The sequence below is a fragment of the Lepidothrix coronata genome, unplaced genomic scaffold (genome assembly GCF_001604755.1).
Source record: "Lepidothrix coronata isolate B3197 unplaced genomic scaffold, Lepidothrix_coronata-1.0 Scaffold41, whole genome shotgun sequence".
In the NCBI taxonomy this organism is placed as follows: Eukaryota; Metazoa; Chordata; class Aves; order Passeriformes; family Pipridae; genus Lepidothrix; species Lepidothrix coronata.
This window is the reverse complement of record NW_016690221.1, coordinates 1,174,187-1,191,485: the sequence shown is the minus strand read 5'-3', so window position 1 is coordinate 1,191,485 and position 17,299 is coordinate 1,174,187. Positions and strand designations below refer to the sequence as shown.

Sequence of the window (17,299 nt, the reverse complement as noted above, 5' to 3'; positions counted from 1 at the left end):
CACATAATTGAAGTTAATTAATACAAATAAACTCTAATTACAAGCAGCAACCAATTAAAACAGCACAGAGGGCATCTCCTGTGCTTGGGGTAGCAGCCGAAGTAGAAGAGGATGCTATTCCAAGGCCTTAGGACTCTCTCCTGCCCTCCCCACAGGCTGAATCTTGGGAAGGTTTCCCACAAGGAGGATTCATGAGCAGCCGCTGCTGCCAGGAGAAGCTGCTGCTTCGCCTCGGCCTGATTACAAGAGCAGCAAATTAGGGCAGTTTTTCACCAGTGATGCTGTCAGTGCCTTGAGAGCAATGCAGGCCCTGGGAACACAGGCTGCAGCACGCAGGGATGGTCTTATCCTGGTGCTTGCTAACCCTGCAGCACAGCACATGGGCATCTGTGCACTTCCATGGCCACCTTGGCTCCAGTGGGACGTTCTCCTGGCCCTTGCAAAGCCTGTGGTTGTGCCAGGTGTGCCAATGCCATTTGGGCACTACAGCTCCTGAGCCTGTAAAACATGGTTTTTTCCCCTAATTTCAGTTTATGTCACTTAGGGACACACTTACCCAGGAATACCCAGGCAGGGTATTCCTTTTTCCTTCTATCTAGGGATGGCAGAAATGAGGGATCAAAGCACTCAAGGGATCAAAACATGAAAGGCAGAATAAATGAAGCCATGAAGAAATGGGAAGAGAGATCCACTCCTTTATTTTAATTAACCTTTCCAAGAACAGATAATATTCCCAAATTAAAGGACATCGTGGGACGCAGAAATGCATCCAGGTCATGTGGGAGCGATGCTCTGAACGAGGCATCAAGGCGAATGCAAACACGGCTCCCAGGGCGGGGATGGCACCAGCCGCCGGCAAAACCGGTCTCCAGACACCCGCTCCTCGCCCAGCTCTCATTAGAGCAGAGATTAAAGGGTTTCCACCCCCCGGCACCGCCGCGCTGCTCAGCCCCGGGCTCTTGCGGGAGTGCGCTTCCCCAAACGAGGGCTGACTGCGCTCCCGCTCCTCTCCCAGGCTCCAGCAGCCGGGCGGGACCCGCCGCTCCCGGGACCCGTCCCGCCCCTCGCCCCAAGGGTCCTGCCTCCCGCACCCCGTGTCCCTCCTTTCCCGGTGTCCCTCCTTTCCCGGTGTCCCCCCGCTCCGTGCCCGGCCCGGCCGCCCCCCCTCCCTCCGCCGCCCCCCGGTGGTTGCCCCGCGCACCCGCGGGAGGCGGCTCTGAGCGGCCGCTCGGCGAATCCCGCCGGCTCCCGGCGCCGAACCCCCCTTTGCTCCCCCTTTTCTTCCTCCTCCTCCTCCTCCTCCTCCTCCTCCGTCTCCTCCTGCCGCTCCTCCTGCCGCCGCCGGGCTCCGCTCCGCCTCGCCAGCCCCGCGCCGGGTGCCCCGGCCCTGCCGCACCTCCCGGCCTCCGCAGCCCCGGCCCGGCGGGCGGTGAGTCCTGTCCTGGCCCCTCGGGCAGATCGGGGGGGTGGTCGCGGGGTCGCCTCTATGGAGGGGAGGGCACGGGAGTCCGGGCGGCTCCTGGATGCGGTGGGACACCCCTGGAGGGGGGAGTGCGGGCTGGGGCATCCCCCGTGTGATGGGCATCGCTCCCGGGGTGAGGGTGGTCCGGCTCGGGGCATCTCCCGGGGTGATGGGCATCGCTCCGCCCGTGACGGGCATGACTCTAAGGGCGATGGTGGCCGTGCTCGGGGCATCCTCCCTCGGTGGCGGCGGGTCACGCTCAGGGCATCTCCCGCCGGGGGCTGGTGGCCGCGCTCGGCGCATCTCCCGCCGGGAGCTCGGGGCTGCCCTCCGGGCATCACCCCCACAGGCTCCAGGGGTCCTGCCTGGGCACTCTCCTCTCACCCTCTCCTGGGTTGCCGGGGCTGCCCTTGGTGCACTCTCCTGGGGGTTTGGGGTGCCAGGGCTGAGCTCGGGGCATCCTGTCCCGCCGTGCTGGGGATTGTGCTCGATGCATCGTCCCAAGGTGCTGAGGGACTTATTCCTTCCCCGCACACCCATCCGTGTGATTCCTGCACCGGGGATCAGCATCAACAGCCCCTTTTCCATATCACGGGGGCTCAGGTGTCCCAGGAGCAGCACCTGCTTTTGCAGCGCTTCCAGAACATGCCTCGTGCCCAGCAAACCTCTGGCTGGCAGAGCTGGCTGGTGGTCAGGGCACAGCCCCTATGAAGGCTCAGGATTGGGGTCTGTCATTGTCACCCACAGCCGCGCTGGTCGCAGTAACACCCTGGAGCCCCCTCCTTCTCCTTGGCTGTGAAACGCCCACAAACACCCCCTACCTGGCGGCACCACTTAAAAAGCACTCGATGCTGGGAGGAGGCACAGCCTTCCAGCGCTTTTGTACCGTGTGATGAACCACTTTTATAACGCCTGTGCTCCAGGAACCACCTCCCCTTAGCCGTACCTGGAAAATGCAGCCTCTCTCCCGGCTAGCACTGGGGTTGTCTCACAGAGACCATTTAGTCTGTCTAGACAAATATGATGAAGAGCAAAGTGCCTGGAGCTGTGAGTGATTAGAGCTCGGGTATCTCTGCAGTGCTGCGTTTGTTGTACAGCTCTGATAGATGCTGCTCGGTGCTTTTGGCAAGTGCACAGCAAACAGCCATGGACTGAGGGGGTTTGTTCCGTGTCAGAGCAAGGGAAGGAGAATGCAGCCAGCCCTTCATCATACGTGCATGGGAGAAAGCATCACAGGCAGTTTAACCAGACTAAAATGAACAGAGAAGGCACTGAAAATGATGAATAAATGGGTGGTGAGGGGGAAAGCCATATACTGCCAGCTTGCTTTCTTGAGGGTAGCACAGAGAAGTTCATGAATGCTTGTATGACACTTAGAGAGCCTCAAATGGCAGGGACTGAAAAAAAGAGTAGCACTATATACGAGCATAGAATAAATAAAATCCTTAGAAAAGAAGACTGGAACTAAGGATAACGTATGTCCTCAATACATATTAAAATGAAGAACAGAGTATTGAGAGAGCAGGCTCTCACATAAAACAAAATCAAGGGCAAAGTGGATGTGTATGTATTCTTAAGTACTCAAGAACACTTAAATAAGAATATTTAAATAAGGATGGATGGAAGCATCTGTCTCCATCTTAGGTATTTAATGAGCTTTACAAATCTGGTCTTTCATCTCACACACCTTTTTTGCATATTGGGGAGTTGTCCATCTGACTTGTCCAAGTTAATTTATAAGGCAGATTCATGGGAGGACAAACTTTCAGGACTGAGCCTTGTGGCAATAACATGTCGATCACAGTTCCAGTAGGACAGGTAGATTCTCTTCCTAATGAATACGTTTGAAGGTTTCCACAGCACCAGGAATGACTTTTTCTGAGAGAGACCACACATACCATCTGTTTCCAAGTCACAAACATATTCTAGAGATATTACAAGTAAATATTATTGGGATCTGGCAGTAGGTGAGGCCAGAAGGCTTTATCTGACTTTATGGTCTGGAACACACACAGATCTGACTCGGTGTTTTGTGGCTGTTTAATGCAAAGTGAACAGAGGATGCTACAGTTCTATGTGGATACAAGTACAGGGTTGATCAGGTCCAGAGTGTATTTTCTCCGTGAGCAGAGGGGATTGATTCTGAGAAGTGCTGAGCATCTCGAAATTGCCTCCATTTCAGGTCTGAACACGGCCAAACAGATTTGGTCTGACCCCAGCAGCTGAGCGAGCTCGGCAGGCAAAGCCTGGCTCGGTGCAAGGGGCTGTGTTGAGCATCTCGAGGAAGGAGCTGGACCAGTCAGAATTTTACTTGGACCAGAGCTTCTCAGTCAAGAAAAATCTCTTTCTGTATGTGTTAACAAATACATTGAGAAAATTGCTTTCAGGCTGTCATCAGTGTGATACTGGGAAGCACAGGCAAGGAGGGGCTGGTCCTCGAGCAGCACTTACAGACACCAACTGCAAATCTCAGGGAAAGAGCTATTAAGCAACTAGGGCATGTGTTGATAATTAGTTATCGCTTGTTATGTTTGCTCTGGGCTTTTCATTTCTGTTGACTGGCGATGAATTTTCTGCACTATCACTGCTTGTTTACAGTACAGCTCCTAATGAAGGCAATTAATCAGTTTTAAGAGACTCCACTAACATCCCTCTGACACCCAAAGAGCGCAGTTAAGTCAGTCTGCCTCCAGATACTTCAAAAGAGCCGAGAAGGAACTGAGGGAATCTCCTTCTGTGCATCTGCAGCCTGGGAGAGTCAGACATAGAAATTACTTACAGGCTGACTTGTAAAATAAACAATTTTAGAATGACCAGCTTAACAACAAACAAAACAAACCAACAGAAAAAAAATATACAAATACCATCTCTACAATGTTAGGGCCAAATTCCATACAATACCAAATAAATCCATTATGCACTGAGTGCCCTTTCTGGACCTGTACAACACAGAATTTCTGCACACAAGACCCTTTCTGTCTTGTCAGAATATCCCAAATACTTGCACTGTATGTATTGCCTCGGCCTTTGAGAATTTCCCTGTTACTGTCAGCCCCAGGCATATCTATCCAAGAAAGCAATGTCAATATATTAGAGAATAAATGACATATCTGGGAATTACAAAAAGAATAATTCATAGCTAATTTTCAATTACAGAGAATAATTTATATGTGTCTGATTTGCAAAGAGAATAATTTATGAGTAACCTGAATTGCACATGAAGCACATTAACAGGTTACTGTGGGAAAGGGAGTGTACTGACTGCTCAGCTGTCATGTGCTGAGCCTGGATTTTGGGGCATTTTGTGTGATAACACTCACTGTGGAAAAAAATATGTGTCAAATTCCATAGTAAACAGATCTGTGCAATATGCCAAATCTGAGCTGAAACCTCTTGTATGGTACTGAAAGCCAGACACACAGAGTATGTTGTCCTTGGAGCTCCTGCCTCATATCCCACCCCACAAGCAGAAAGGCCACAACTGGGATCCTACAACATAATCACGGGAAAAGGCTGTTCCCAGCAGACAAACAGCTAAGTACCCAAACCTTCGAGCTGTGTGTGGTTCCACTGCACTGCATGGATGTGATGATGAACAACCTGAAACAGAAAAAAAAAAAAAGAGTCTCCACAAACTGGATAAGGATTCCCAGCTCAGGCTGGCTCCTTCTCTGCCCTGTTGGGAGCCTGTGGGTGCCTATCTTGTTTAAAGCATTTTCTCAAGTGCAACTCCAAGTTATTGGCCTTTTAAATAAAAAGAGTTACTTTCTCCTTCCCAGGACTCGTTAGTCAGGTCCTACAGTTTGTAATTGAACAAGAAGCCAAATTAACTGCTTTTTACTTTAAAGGCATGATGTGTCCTTCCTAAATACCCGAAGGGCAGAAGGATGCACTGGTGCTTCCATTTCTTGAGCCCCACCTTGGCATCTAAAAAACTGAGGAGAAAGGGGGAAATATCCAAGCTAAAGTGCCATTCCCTCCTGAAGCACTGCAGCAGGGAGTTAAACCAGGCATTCTCGACACAAGAGCTAAAAATTACAAAGCCCTATTGAACTATTCAGTTAATGAAACACCATATCCATATATTAGATCAAGCACAAATAACATCTACTACAGTTAATGTTGTAAAATGGCTTCTTTTTTCAACTGCTGAAGTTGCCCATAAACATTTTCTGAAGCATTCATTTTCTCCAGTGAAGTATTTTAGAAAAGCTTGCTAAAGAGAAGTAATTGTGTTGGATCTGGAGAGTGTAGTGGGTTGCTGCTATTCTTTGAGAAGCAAACCCAGACACTCCAGGAGAAGGAGGCACATGTCACTCCAGACTGAATTCCTGCAAGTGAATTCCTGTGCTTGAGCTTTCGAGTCACTAAACTGTCACCATGGGCATCCTTGGGCATGGTGAACGTCACAAAACACCCATGGGCATAGCTGGGAATGTCTGGAGCTGGGTGAATATCCCCTTTTAGGGAGTCCTGGGAAACAATGTATATCCCATAGCTTTGGGCTCACTCTGTATTCCACGAGAGAGCCTGGGGGGAACACATGCTACAAGACTGTGCACTCATTGTGTTTGCTGTCACATACATCCACTCCTCGCTGCTTCCCTTTCAGCAGAGAAAAACCCATTCATTTTCTAACCAGCTCCTCCTCCCCAGACCCACACTCCAGTTGTCGCCCAAAACACCCATGAAAGAGGCTCCAGAAACCCCCTTTGACCAGACCACTCTCAACCTGAACCAAGTGCAAAGTCTTTCCCTCATTTCCCTGGGAGCACCAGGCAGGCAGTAGCTCACAGGATCACATCCTCAGGGAGCTGAATATTGCTAACAGTTTCCCAGTGAAAGTTCTGCATATGACCATGAAAATGATGCTTGTATTTAAAGTTTGTGCAGAACAAGTGAAATCTTGTCCCTTAGGAAAATCTTCACCTTGCCCAAGGCAAAACTCCTGATGACCTGGTGGGGTCAGACTCTCACTTCTGTCTCCCAAATCTGGAAGCAAGTCAGAAGAGCAGAGATTTGGGTGACAAAACACAGAACAACCTCACACAAACTCTTGCTGCTGCCTGTAAAAACCAGCAGGAGCAATTTGTACATTTTTCTGGGAAGCAAAAAGAGGCATCTGAGAAAGCATCTCAGGTTTGATTTCTAAACTTTCCCTGGATTAGGGCCCTTGTACCACTTCAGATCCCCCTGTGCCATCTGCTGTCAGCCTTTAATGTGAGTGAAATACAAAGCTTGCAAAAATGAAAGAAAACTGCTTTCCTGTTCCCTCTCTGGGCTACACACCCTTAGAGACAAAAAGATCACACAAAACGAGTCCTTTTAAGGACTGCTAATACATACACTTCTCTTCCCAAGGGTTAGATCTGAAGGAATTCAGTGTTAATTTTAATGGGTTGCCACCTTCCTCTTACAGTGCAAACTACCTCTGCATAACTGAGGAAAGACTGGCTCATGTCGGTACTATTTTTTTTTAATGTTGAATTTTCTTAATTATACTGCTGTCCTCAAGGGCCACTGAATGCCACTTACTGGCAGAGCTAAGCTGTAGACCTACTTAAATCATAGACTTAACCAGTTCCTCCTTGAAATATTTAATCCCTTTTTTTTTCAGAGATTGAATACTGGTGTTTTAGCAGTGATGGTCAGCAGTTGATGCATTTGGTATCCAACCAGAAAGCTTGTCTGGCTCCTTTTAAGTTACTATTAACTTGCCTAGAAGAAGATAACACTTATTCCTAGAAACCTTGTGCTTTTGTGCACATACACCTGTGTGTTTTTCATTCTGTTGAGTACAGGTGGAGCACTTACCTGTGGTAGGCAACGTTGCTTGAAGTACTGCTCCAAAATACTCCAGTTCTGCTTGGAATGACCACCTTACCAAAAAATTACTGCCTTTGGAAAAATCCAGACATAGGTTAGTCAAAGAGGTAGTGTTGCCTCTTTTTCTTCCCTTTCCCCAAGCTGCCAACTGGAATTTCCATAAGTGCATAAAATGCAGTGGAAAATAGGTGCTTGACTCGCAGCTTTGGAGAACACCAGCCTTAGAAAGGACCCTGGAGAGGATATTTCTGGGATGCTCTGAATTAATTTCTTTGTGCTGCAGGCTTTCATTTGCTCTTTATTTGCTGCTTTACATCATCCCCAGCCCTGCTGATGCTAACACGGTGTGACATGAAGCTATTCATGAAGTGACATGATGGCAGTGGGCCCGTATGTGTCTTGCTAGAGAGGCAGCACCAGCACACAGGAATCTCACACACCAAGTCCCACCTGCGGGTCAGGCTGGGCAAAGCTTCCCAAATCCTGCAGCCTCACAACAGCACTGTGAGCCAGAAGGTGCCCGAGGTTAATATCTAAGATTAAAAGCTGTTAGAGGAAATCATCAGCAGTGAACAGGTGCTTTCACTGGTGTCAGGTAAGTCAGAAGTGCAGGCTTCTGATGGACAAGTGACCTCTTAATTCCTGACGTGGACCTATTCCAAGGGATGTGGTTTAGCCCAAGCAAAAAGGAGCACCACCTTCCCACATCCTGTGAGGTCCAGTGCAACTGGTTGCACAACACCCAGAGGTATTTCCCATCCTGTTGGGCCTCCAGGATAGAGCACCAAAAAAACCCCCAAATCCCCATCAACCAACCCCAAACACCGATCAAACCATCTGATTTACTCCAGCTATCTGGCAGCAACTTGGGGCTGTGCATTCTTGAGCACCATCTACTGGCACACGGTCCATGGGCTGGTGTCTGCACACATACGTAGAGAACCCTGTGAGAGCTGCTCAAGGCGCGGGGCTCCAGGCCAGCACAGTGCTGATAAGCTCCCTTGCAGCTGGAGTGCTGGGGGAACTGCTGCGAGAGCAGAGGAGGTGTGCAGGTCCCTCAGGAGGCCACGGCTGATGGCAATGTCCCCTCCCTCAGGCAGTGCCACGGTCCCTCCGCGATGCTGCAGTGCAAACACGCCCAGGAGTTCAGCTTCGGGCCCCGCGCGCTGAAGGACGCGCTGATCTCCACCAACCCCGCCCTGCAGGAGCTCTATGCCAAGGCCTTCTCCAGGGCGGAGAAGCTGTTCCTCTCCGAGGCCTACAACCCCCAGAGGACGCTGTTCTGCACGCTGCTCATCCGCACGGCCTTCGACTGGATCCTCAGCCACCCTGATGCCCCCGAGGACTTCGAGACGTTCTACCACGCCATGCTGAGGAGGAAGCAGAACTTCTACCGAAAGCACATCTACCTGCAGCCTATAGGTAACGTGGGCATCTGCACTGAGCCACCAAGGAGGGAGGTGGGTGGTGCTGAGTGCTGCTAATACCCTCTTCTAAGGACTAACCTGCAAAATGCAATCACCCCAGTGAAGATAAGTGTGGTAGCAAAGGCTCTGACATGCCCCCAGTCCAGGGTCACAAGCCGTGATGACAACCATGGGTAGACCTGCCATATAAATGGTATATGTGCCCCTGGGTGAGACTTGCTATGAATTTATGCATATATATATACACATATACATATCTAACTATGAAACAATGCTGGAAAATACAGCATTTCCGGAGGTCCATCCCTGATGGTTCATTAAACACAGCGACCCATTTCCACATTTATCTTTCTGCATATCTTAAACAAGAGACAATCTTCCTATATATCTGCTCTGCTAATGAGAGTGTACTAATGCCTCAAGTCACCTCTCAGGAAGAGCTCCCTCTTCTCCTCTATATCCATAACTATCTAGAGGTGTCTGCCACATCCCAGAATGAGCAATTAACTCCAGAATGACCCAGCCTGCCTCCTCCCCAGTGGCTGTGGCCAGTCCCACAGAATCCCTTCAGACCCTGAGGTTCACCCTGCCTTTCAGGGGCTGATAACAGAGCTTCTCTTCTCAGACTTAATCGAAGGGCCTGCTGGGCTCTCGCTGCTGGATTCCCTCCAGAGCTGTGTCGAGTCTTTCTTCCTGGGTCTCCGTGTGAAGTGCCTTCCCTCCATCCCCGTCTCTTCCATTCACTGCTGCTTCCGCCACAGCCGGGACTCCGACAGGGTGCAGCTCCACGCAGGTGAGGACCTGGCACCAGGGAGCCCATAAAGGCACCAGCTTGGCACATGGGCACGAGCCCTCCCTTAGGAAATGCCTGAAACAGCCCTTCATTGCCAGAGCAGGGAGGGGATGAGGAAGGGAGTGAAAAGGGAGAAATCCTGTTCCCGTGGAAAGCCCAGAGCTTTGAGGCTGGAAATAGGAATGAAAAACAAAGTGACTTTCATCATATTTTCCTCTGCTGTTTGTATTTTTCGGTGCTATTACGTTTAGGTCCAGCTCTGCAGAGCGATCGGATCAGCTCCAAGGGAAGGCACTGTTGGTTTGGTGCAGTCTGAGTTCTCCCATCTCTTGCCTCAAGCCAAAGTAAATGATTGGCCTGGGTGGTGTAGGTGGGGAACTCACTGGCCTTTCATGTTAGGAAACTTGGGTTCAAGTGTCACAGCTCCCTGGGGAAACAGGTTTTCCACCTGCCAAACTCCTGCTGCACAAACATCCCCCTGGAACGAGCTGTTTGCAGGTACCACGGGCAGCACATGCTCAGCCCAGCCCAGCACTGCAGCCATGTGGCTGTTCCAGCTCCCTTCTGAAATGGGAAATTCTGCTCCCAGGTGCTTATTTCCATGGGTTAGTACCGAATTCACCTACATCCCTGCCCTTAGCTCTGCTTTGTTTTAACTCTGTGCTCAGCACCACTTCCAAAGTCAGGTCTGCTCTGATTTCAAGGGATGGGCTCCACAGCTGTGGTTCTCCATCTGAGATAATGAATGGAACAGCTCTGTCTGCCTGTGGCTTGGATTACATCCTCCTCCCCACAAGCAGCAGAACTTCTGGCTCTTAGGTGCCTTCCAGGGATGCTTCATTTTAATGAATGTCTCTCTGGTATTTTTCCAGATGGGATCCTGAATTTCCTGAAGAACAACAAGCCAATGGATGCCCTGTGTGTCCTTGGACTTACTCTGTTGGATCTTTATCCATGTGAGACCTGGAGCTTCACATTCAGCAAATTTCTGCCAGGACAAGGTGGGATTGGTATGCCATGATGGTCTTGCACTGCATATGAATAAGGCAGCACTGTACCAAAAACCTTCCCTGGGAGGCTAGAATAGCCAAATCTCATCCTTAACATGTTATTCAATCCCTGATAAGAGGAACTAGGTTTTCCCAATTTAAAACTAAGGGATTTGGGGCTCCTGATCCAGACAAAGGTAACCAAGGTGCTACAAACCTTTTGGGAAGGGGGTCTCATCACACCCTGTGTGCTCAACTGGGCTGTGCTACAACAGCTGTATTTTCATGCTGCCTAAGGTGAGACAGCCGTAAGAGAGCAGATGCCTAACTTCTACTCACCTCTCTTCACAGAAGTGGGAGTCTGCAGCTTTGCCAGGTTTTCTGGGGATTTTCCCCAGGCTGGTTGTAGCAGCTTGAACCCACCCACACAGAAGGAAGAGTTGTGTGAAGTCCTCAAGGAGAGCAGAGACAGGACGCTGCAGTTCAGTGCCCAGGAGATGGTCCAGTGCTGTAAGGTAGGACCAGCCAGCTCCTGCACCCCACGTTTCTTCCTGTCTAGGGTTAAATATTTCAGGCCTGGGCATAATCTGTCTCTCAGCCCAGCGAAGCAGGAATGAGACTCTGCTCTCAGAAGGCACAGGCAATCACAGCTAAGGCCACACACTTAATTCAGATATAAAAAGCTTGCATTTTACTGCACTGTGTAGACAACAATACCATCAGTTACAGTGAGGCTACAGGACTTGCCTTATCACAGAATCACAGAATGGTTTGGGTTAGAAGGGACATTAAAGACCACCAAGTTCCAACCCCCTGCCATGGGCAAGGACACCTTCCACTACACCAGGTTATGTCATGGAGCAGCACCGAGATAAACCCCTGCCCAGTTCCCAGGCTCATGCTTGGGTAATCCTGAGTACTTTGCTTGCCAGGCAGTGCAGGGCCAGTAGGATCTGTGAGCTGATTCGGAACTTGGAGTTAATCAGAATATCTGGTGGAGTTGTGTGTAACTAATGGATGGCTGGGAAGGGGTAACTTCTTCCTCAGACATTGGTATCCATAAGGGGAGAGGTCCATGTGCCAGACCTGTTACATGGATGGATGAGAAAGATACCTGAGGCAGGTTTGCACATATAAATATATGCAGATGCCCTTAAACCCCCTTCATCTCCATCACATCCTCTTCAGGAGTGCTGTCCTTCCTCATCCCAGCATCTCCCCTGGGCCAGCTCTGTCTCTGGTGTTCCCCCCCAAGCTGCCCCACATAGAGCAGCCACACCAGCACCTTCGATGCCATTTCTCTTTGCTCCCCTGGCATTTGCTCAGGATTTTCAAGTCTGAGGTCTTTTCCTGTAGTAATTTCCAGTGAGATTAGGTGGCAAAGGGAGGAAGAAGGGAATCCTCCATCCTCAGCCTTTCCACGGTTGCCAATTCCCAAGGCAGTAATGCTTGGCCAGCTGACTCCAGCTTAGTTTTTTTTACTTTGGCACAAATGTTAATAGCGTCTGTTTTGGAAGGGCCCAGATCTGTTATTGCCAATAGCGCTTCTCAGATTTCTCACACGGACTGTGCTGCTCTTTTCAGACCCCAGTGGGACTAGTTTTCCTCCTTAAAAACCCCAAAACAACAAAAAGCCTCCAAGAACCACAGTGTCCTTGGTGGAGAGCGACAGCAGCACTGCCCCACAGCTCCAAACACGCTGCCCACAGGGGCTTCCCACAGCTGCTTCTCCCACACCCACCCTTCCTTCTCCACAACACAAACATGGATGCTGGGGGAGCTGGGAGAAGGGAGCCAGGTTCTCCATTCACCTCAGAAAAGCCTGTGCTGGAGGATTGCCAGAGCTGAGCAACAAGCTGGTTTAGACCGTCAGGGCGTGGGGAAAGTGGAACAGCAGAGGAGGAAGAAGAGGGGGCAGTGGAAGCAGGAATGACAACGCACTGCTGTGATTTTTGCTTTCCCGAAAGGTGACCTGTCACGAGATCTGCCACCTGATGGGGCTGGGGACGTGCCGCTGGCTGCAGTGCATCATGCAGGGAGCGCTGAGCCTGGACGAGGCCCTGCTGCGGCCCCTGGAGCCGTGTCCCATCTGCCTGCGGAAGCTCCAGCACGTCGTGGGCTTCAAACTCATCGAGCGCTACAGGGTGAGACCCCCCAGCCCCCCCTGGAGCGAGGGGCAGAGCGGGGAGCAGGGCAGCTCCCCCCAAACCAAAGCACGGGGTACAGGTGCTGCAGCAGCGGGGGGAAGGCAGGTGCTCCCAGGGTGAGGTGCTAAGGGAGCAGCTCACACCTGAACACGGAGGGGTTGGTCACAAGGAAGCACTTTGCACTAGCTCCGGGGCTTTTGGGTCTTCCCACGGGACACTGCCACAGTCCAACCATGTTTTCTTACTCCCAGAAGTGAGGTGGGGAGGGCAGGCAGATTCCGATTCCCACAGCAACACCCTTTCCTGTGCCACCCTGGATTTCTGCCTCTCTGGGGCTGCTGGGAACAGGGAGGAAATATTGAATGTGTACTGTCTTGCAGTTCCTCTGTTTAAAGACATGAGAAAGGATCCCAAATGATTACCCCCTAATAAGTGGAGGGTCACAGACTCACCTTTTGTCCCTTCTCTCCCACCCATACAACTGCTAACACCACATTTAGACAAATCAGGAGTAGTGCTAAGACACCCTTAGCTCTTGCAAAGGGTTTTCCACCTCTGCTCTGTAAAAAGCAGGATTTAAAAAGCAGGATTCAGTAGCCAAATGGCTGGTGTAATAGAAATAATGTCACCATTCTCACTCAGCACCCATCTCCTCCCTGGCTGTAATTCCTGTCTGACACACATCATGTTCAGAGACAGGATTTTCCACGGCTGCCTATTTTAAAGTCTGTGGGTTGTATTTGTAGCAAGATAGGAGCAGAATGAGAAAGGGGATGCCTGTAGTTTCATTCAGCTTGCAATCAGACACACAGAAACACGGCAAAGGATGTGGGAAAATACACACTGGTGTGGTTTTGCTACTTTTCTGTGGTGCTGACTCTCTGGGTGTTTGGTCCCTGCATCTGTCCAAGAGGAGTCTAAATTGCCCAGACTAACAGAGGAATAAATTCTGCTTTATTTAACTGGCATCCAGCCAGTGCTTTCTAGAAGAGAACTGCTACCTGCTTTTCTAGAAACATTTTTGCCTTTACACCTCCAGCAAATACTGTAATTGGCTCAGCATCCTCCAGAAACAGGGAACACAAACCTGAAGGAAGGATACACTTGCCAAGTGTCAAATCTGCTTCCTTGACAAGGCAAAGCTTAGCTAGATATAGTACAAGTACAATAAGAGAGTTGTGATAATCTCTGTAAGAGGCTTTGCCATAATGTCGAGAGGAAACATAAATGCCAGAGATGAATTAAATAGTTAAGGAACCCGACAGAAGAGAGCAGAAAGCATTTGGAGACAATATCAGCCAGCAAAGTTAACTTGCCAAGAACGTTAAGTGCAAGTCTGAAGTCACATTTCCTTTTGGAAAACTATCATGGATCCCCACCTGCCTCAAAACAGCCCCAGACACTCCTAAGAACTCCAGGAAATGCCAGACCCTAGCTGTGCCTCACCAGCAGCAGGTGAGACACTGCTGAAGTCTGGGAATGAGACACTGTTATGGGAAGAGCAGCACATGGGGCAGGAAACCAGTCCTTATGCAGCAGAATGAGCCCCTCTATTTATTTATTTATCTGAGTTGCACTCAGAAACACACTCCTTTTTTTTTCCCCTCACAGCTGCTTATTCCAGCATGAGTCATCTCGAAAACTGAAAACAAATTAGTTCTCCTGGTGTTTCCCTACCACAACCAACATCTTTACCTGCTGCCTCTGCAGCATCCCCGGCTGTTCGGGAGGTGGCACCTTGAAGAGGTTGCAGTGGCCACACACACAGACAACAGGTCTCAGTGACATCCTTAGTGTGGGCATCCACTCCAAATGCTCTTGCCTGTAGATAAGAAAAATCCATGCAGAGGTTATCCCTTCCTAGTTAAACAGAAGAACACAGGAGGAGGCTGCAGCCCTAAAAACCCCCCCGAAGTTCAAATCAATAAACCACCCAAAGGATGAGAGACTGAATTTCGTGGTTCTGGTTGTGATCTTGAGTCAATCATCCCCTTCTTTTGCCTTGAATAATTCATATCTAGTGTTTGAACATCCACATTTCCACAGCTTTTTTTCTTCTTGGGAATTGGGCTGAGTAGCAGCTATGATTCCTTCCCAGATTCTCTATTCCTGGGAATTTTAAGAGGCACTATAAAATCACAGGCTGGTTGCAGCTTTCCAGTAGCTTTGCTGTCCCCCAGTCCAGCTCCCATTGCAGCTTCTGGCGCCGCCTTTGTTTTATAAACCCAGAGGGAGGGAAGGGCCATTGGAGGTGGGATGAGGCAGGAGAAAAGTTGTCCCTTTACAATTTTTCTTGTCCCAGAGAGAGGGGGCAGGGTGGATTAACTAAGCTGAAAGAGTCCATTTTATTCTCGTATGAAATTCTTCCCCGAGGCTTCATGCACAGACTGAAATGAGAACCGGGCCGATTTCTCCCACCCACTCAATTTGAGCTCTTTATCCTTTCTGTCACTTGCCTGAAGAGAGAGCAATAGAGGAGGGAAGGGGGAGGGAGCAGCAGGGCACTGCGGGAGAAGGGAGCTCTGCAGGGCTGGGAAGCTCCTGCCTGCTCCTCCAACACTGCAGCTCACCCTGAGCTGAGCACGGATGGACCCAGCCCGGAACACCAGGGGTGACATCCCAGGCTAATACTGTCACTGCTGTTCCTTAGAGCAACCAAGGACTGTGCAAAGGTATCAGCTGAGAGCTACAGAGAGTAAAGATGAAGAAATAGGCCACAGGGGTGTGAAAAAAATAAAAAAATCACACAACTCGACCCCCCCCGCCCCCAAACACTGTCAACAGAGAGAGATCACCTTTTATCCAGGGATGACTGGAGTACTGCAATTCATTCCCTAAAGCATAAGGAATAAATGTGCCAGGAGAAATCTGTTTTATGCCTCATTGTAGCATTTAATATTTTAAAAGGAAATTGTCTCAGACATTTTCCTTTCATTAATTCTTTCCTGGAGCCCGGCCTTCCCACTTGTGCAATTCAGCTCGAGAGGGGAAGAGCTATTCTTAGGAATAAAATGCACATTACCACAGGCATTAACAACATGATGAAACAAGATTCTTTACCACTATCTCAGGAGCTTTTATAATGACACAGCTTCCTCTGGAGAGGCACTCGTTTGACTCTCCTGGAGATCACATCCACACAGCAGGGAGTGATTTGGTGCAGTTTTCTCCTACCATCTTCAGTAATAGGGCAGATTAAGTCCACATCTGACTGGAGGCAGCTCTGCCACAGACATTGGCTCCAAGAAAATGAGATGAGAAAGCCAGGGTAGGGTCACCACAAGTTGTCTGAACTCATCTTCTGGCAGAGAGGACCATGGCAGCTGAAGCTGGGCCACCCAAGATGAACAGGTTTACCTGGCAAACACTGGGAAAGGTGTAACTGGCTTCTCTCATTCTCTACAATGAAATCTTTTTCCCTCTCACCACAGAAGCTCTACGCTTGGACACAGACTGTCTTGTCCACGTGGCCACGGAAAGAGTCATCAGACCTGTCTGCCTCGGAGGACATCCTTCCGTTCAGCTCCGACTCCGGGATGTGCTGCGAGAACGACTCCGAGGCCGTGACCTCCCTGTCGGAGCCGCTGACCCCGGACACGTGCAGCCAGGGCCTGTCCATCGGCCAGGAGCTGGAGCAGGACGAGCAGCCGTGCTCCCTGGCAGAGGCACAGAGCCAGCCCCAGCTCGCCGGGCCCGCCAAGTCCGCAGACACCATCAAGGACTACGAGCTGTGGCTGGAGATGTGCATCGCTGCCCTGGAGAGGAACGTCTCCGAGGAGGAACTGGCTCAGGTAGACAAGGCTGTGGATGCCCTGGCTAAGTGGGAAATGTTTACAGGACAGCTGCCTGCTATGAGGAAGGACCTGCCCTTTGCCAGGGACAACACCGGGCTACGGAAAGTTCTTGGAGATAAATTTTCCTCCTTGCGGAGGAAACTGAGTTCCAGAAAACTGTCCAAAGGGGAGTCGTCCCCTCATCGTTGGCGGTGGGAGGACAACTAGGCTGGGTCTGCCTTGGGTCGGGCCAGCTTTGCTCCCACAGCTCTGGGTACGTTACCGCCCTGCTTACAACCTTCCTAACCCCAAGTTGTTGCTGTCAGAGAGAAACAGCAACTCCCCACAGGAATAAAAGGTGTTTTGTTTTCTGAGATTGCTACCACAGTTTTGATGTGATCAGTTCTTCGCTAAGGGTTTTTCCTGTGCTGGTCTAACTGACACGACCCCAAACCCACACCAAGCTTGTATTTTCTTGCTATGTTTCACTTGGTCTGAAGTTGGCCAGGAAGAGGTCAGCCAGGTCCACACTAAGCACTGAACATGCACACCTAGAAGCTTGGGCCATCTGACCAAACAGATGCAAGTTAAACCCGGGCAGCTCTCCCACATGCAGAGCTCTCCTCTGCTTAGCACTTCAGTCCCAGGCACAGATGATATTCCTCCCTCTCCTTTCTCCCCACTCCAAATGCTCATCTCTGCTCTGGCCCCATGAGCTGGAGGTTGTGCCGAGCACAGGAGCACAACCAAGGCTGATGGACTCTTGCTATGAGTCAGGGGGGAGAGATGGAGGACAGGCACAGAGTCAGTGAGTAAAGCAGAGAGATCCCTGGCACTGGGATCAGCTGCCACAAAGAGCAGTGTCAGTGTGAAGACTGTCTT

General features: G+C 50.3%; 1 protein-coding gene across 1 annotated transcript; it reads left to right on the top strand.

Annotated features, from left to right (window-relative positions):
• Positions 1-1,387: 1,387 nt before the first annotated feature.
• AMZ1 (archaelysin family metallopeptidase 1) lies at positions 1,388-16,792 on the top strand. The gene is made up of 7 exons (XM_017813527.1): positions 1,388-1,429; positions 8,385-8,710; positions 9,341-9,508; positions 10,381-10,509; positions 10,849-11,012; positions 12,465-12,641; positions 16,076-16,792. The coding sequence occupies exons 2-7, from the start codon at positions 8,407-8,409 to the stop codon at positions 16,643-16,645; spliced, it is 1,512 nt and encodes a 503-aa protein (XP_017669016.1). The 5' UTR covers positions 1,388-1,429; positions 8,385-8,406; the 3' UTR covers positions 16,646-16,792.
• The last annotated feature ends 507 nt before the right edge of the window (positions 16,793-17,299 follow it).

Bases quoted from the DNA above. Each gene is read 5' to 3' on its own strand.
- AMZ1 (XM_017813527.1), top strand. From the start codon at position 8,407: ATGCTGCAGTGCAAACACGCCCAGGAGTTCAGCTTCGGGCCCCGCGCG. The intron at 9,509-10,380 runs GTGAGGACCTGG...GTATTTTTCCAG, and splicing joins CAGGGTGCAGCTCCACGCAG to ATGGGATCCTGAATTTCCTG. The intron at 10,510-10,848 runs GTGGGATTGGTA...CTCTCTTCACAG, and splicing joins CAAATTTCTGCCAGGACAAG to AAGTGGGAGTCTGCAGCTTT.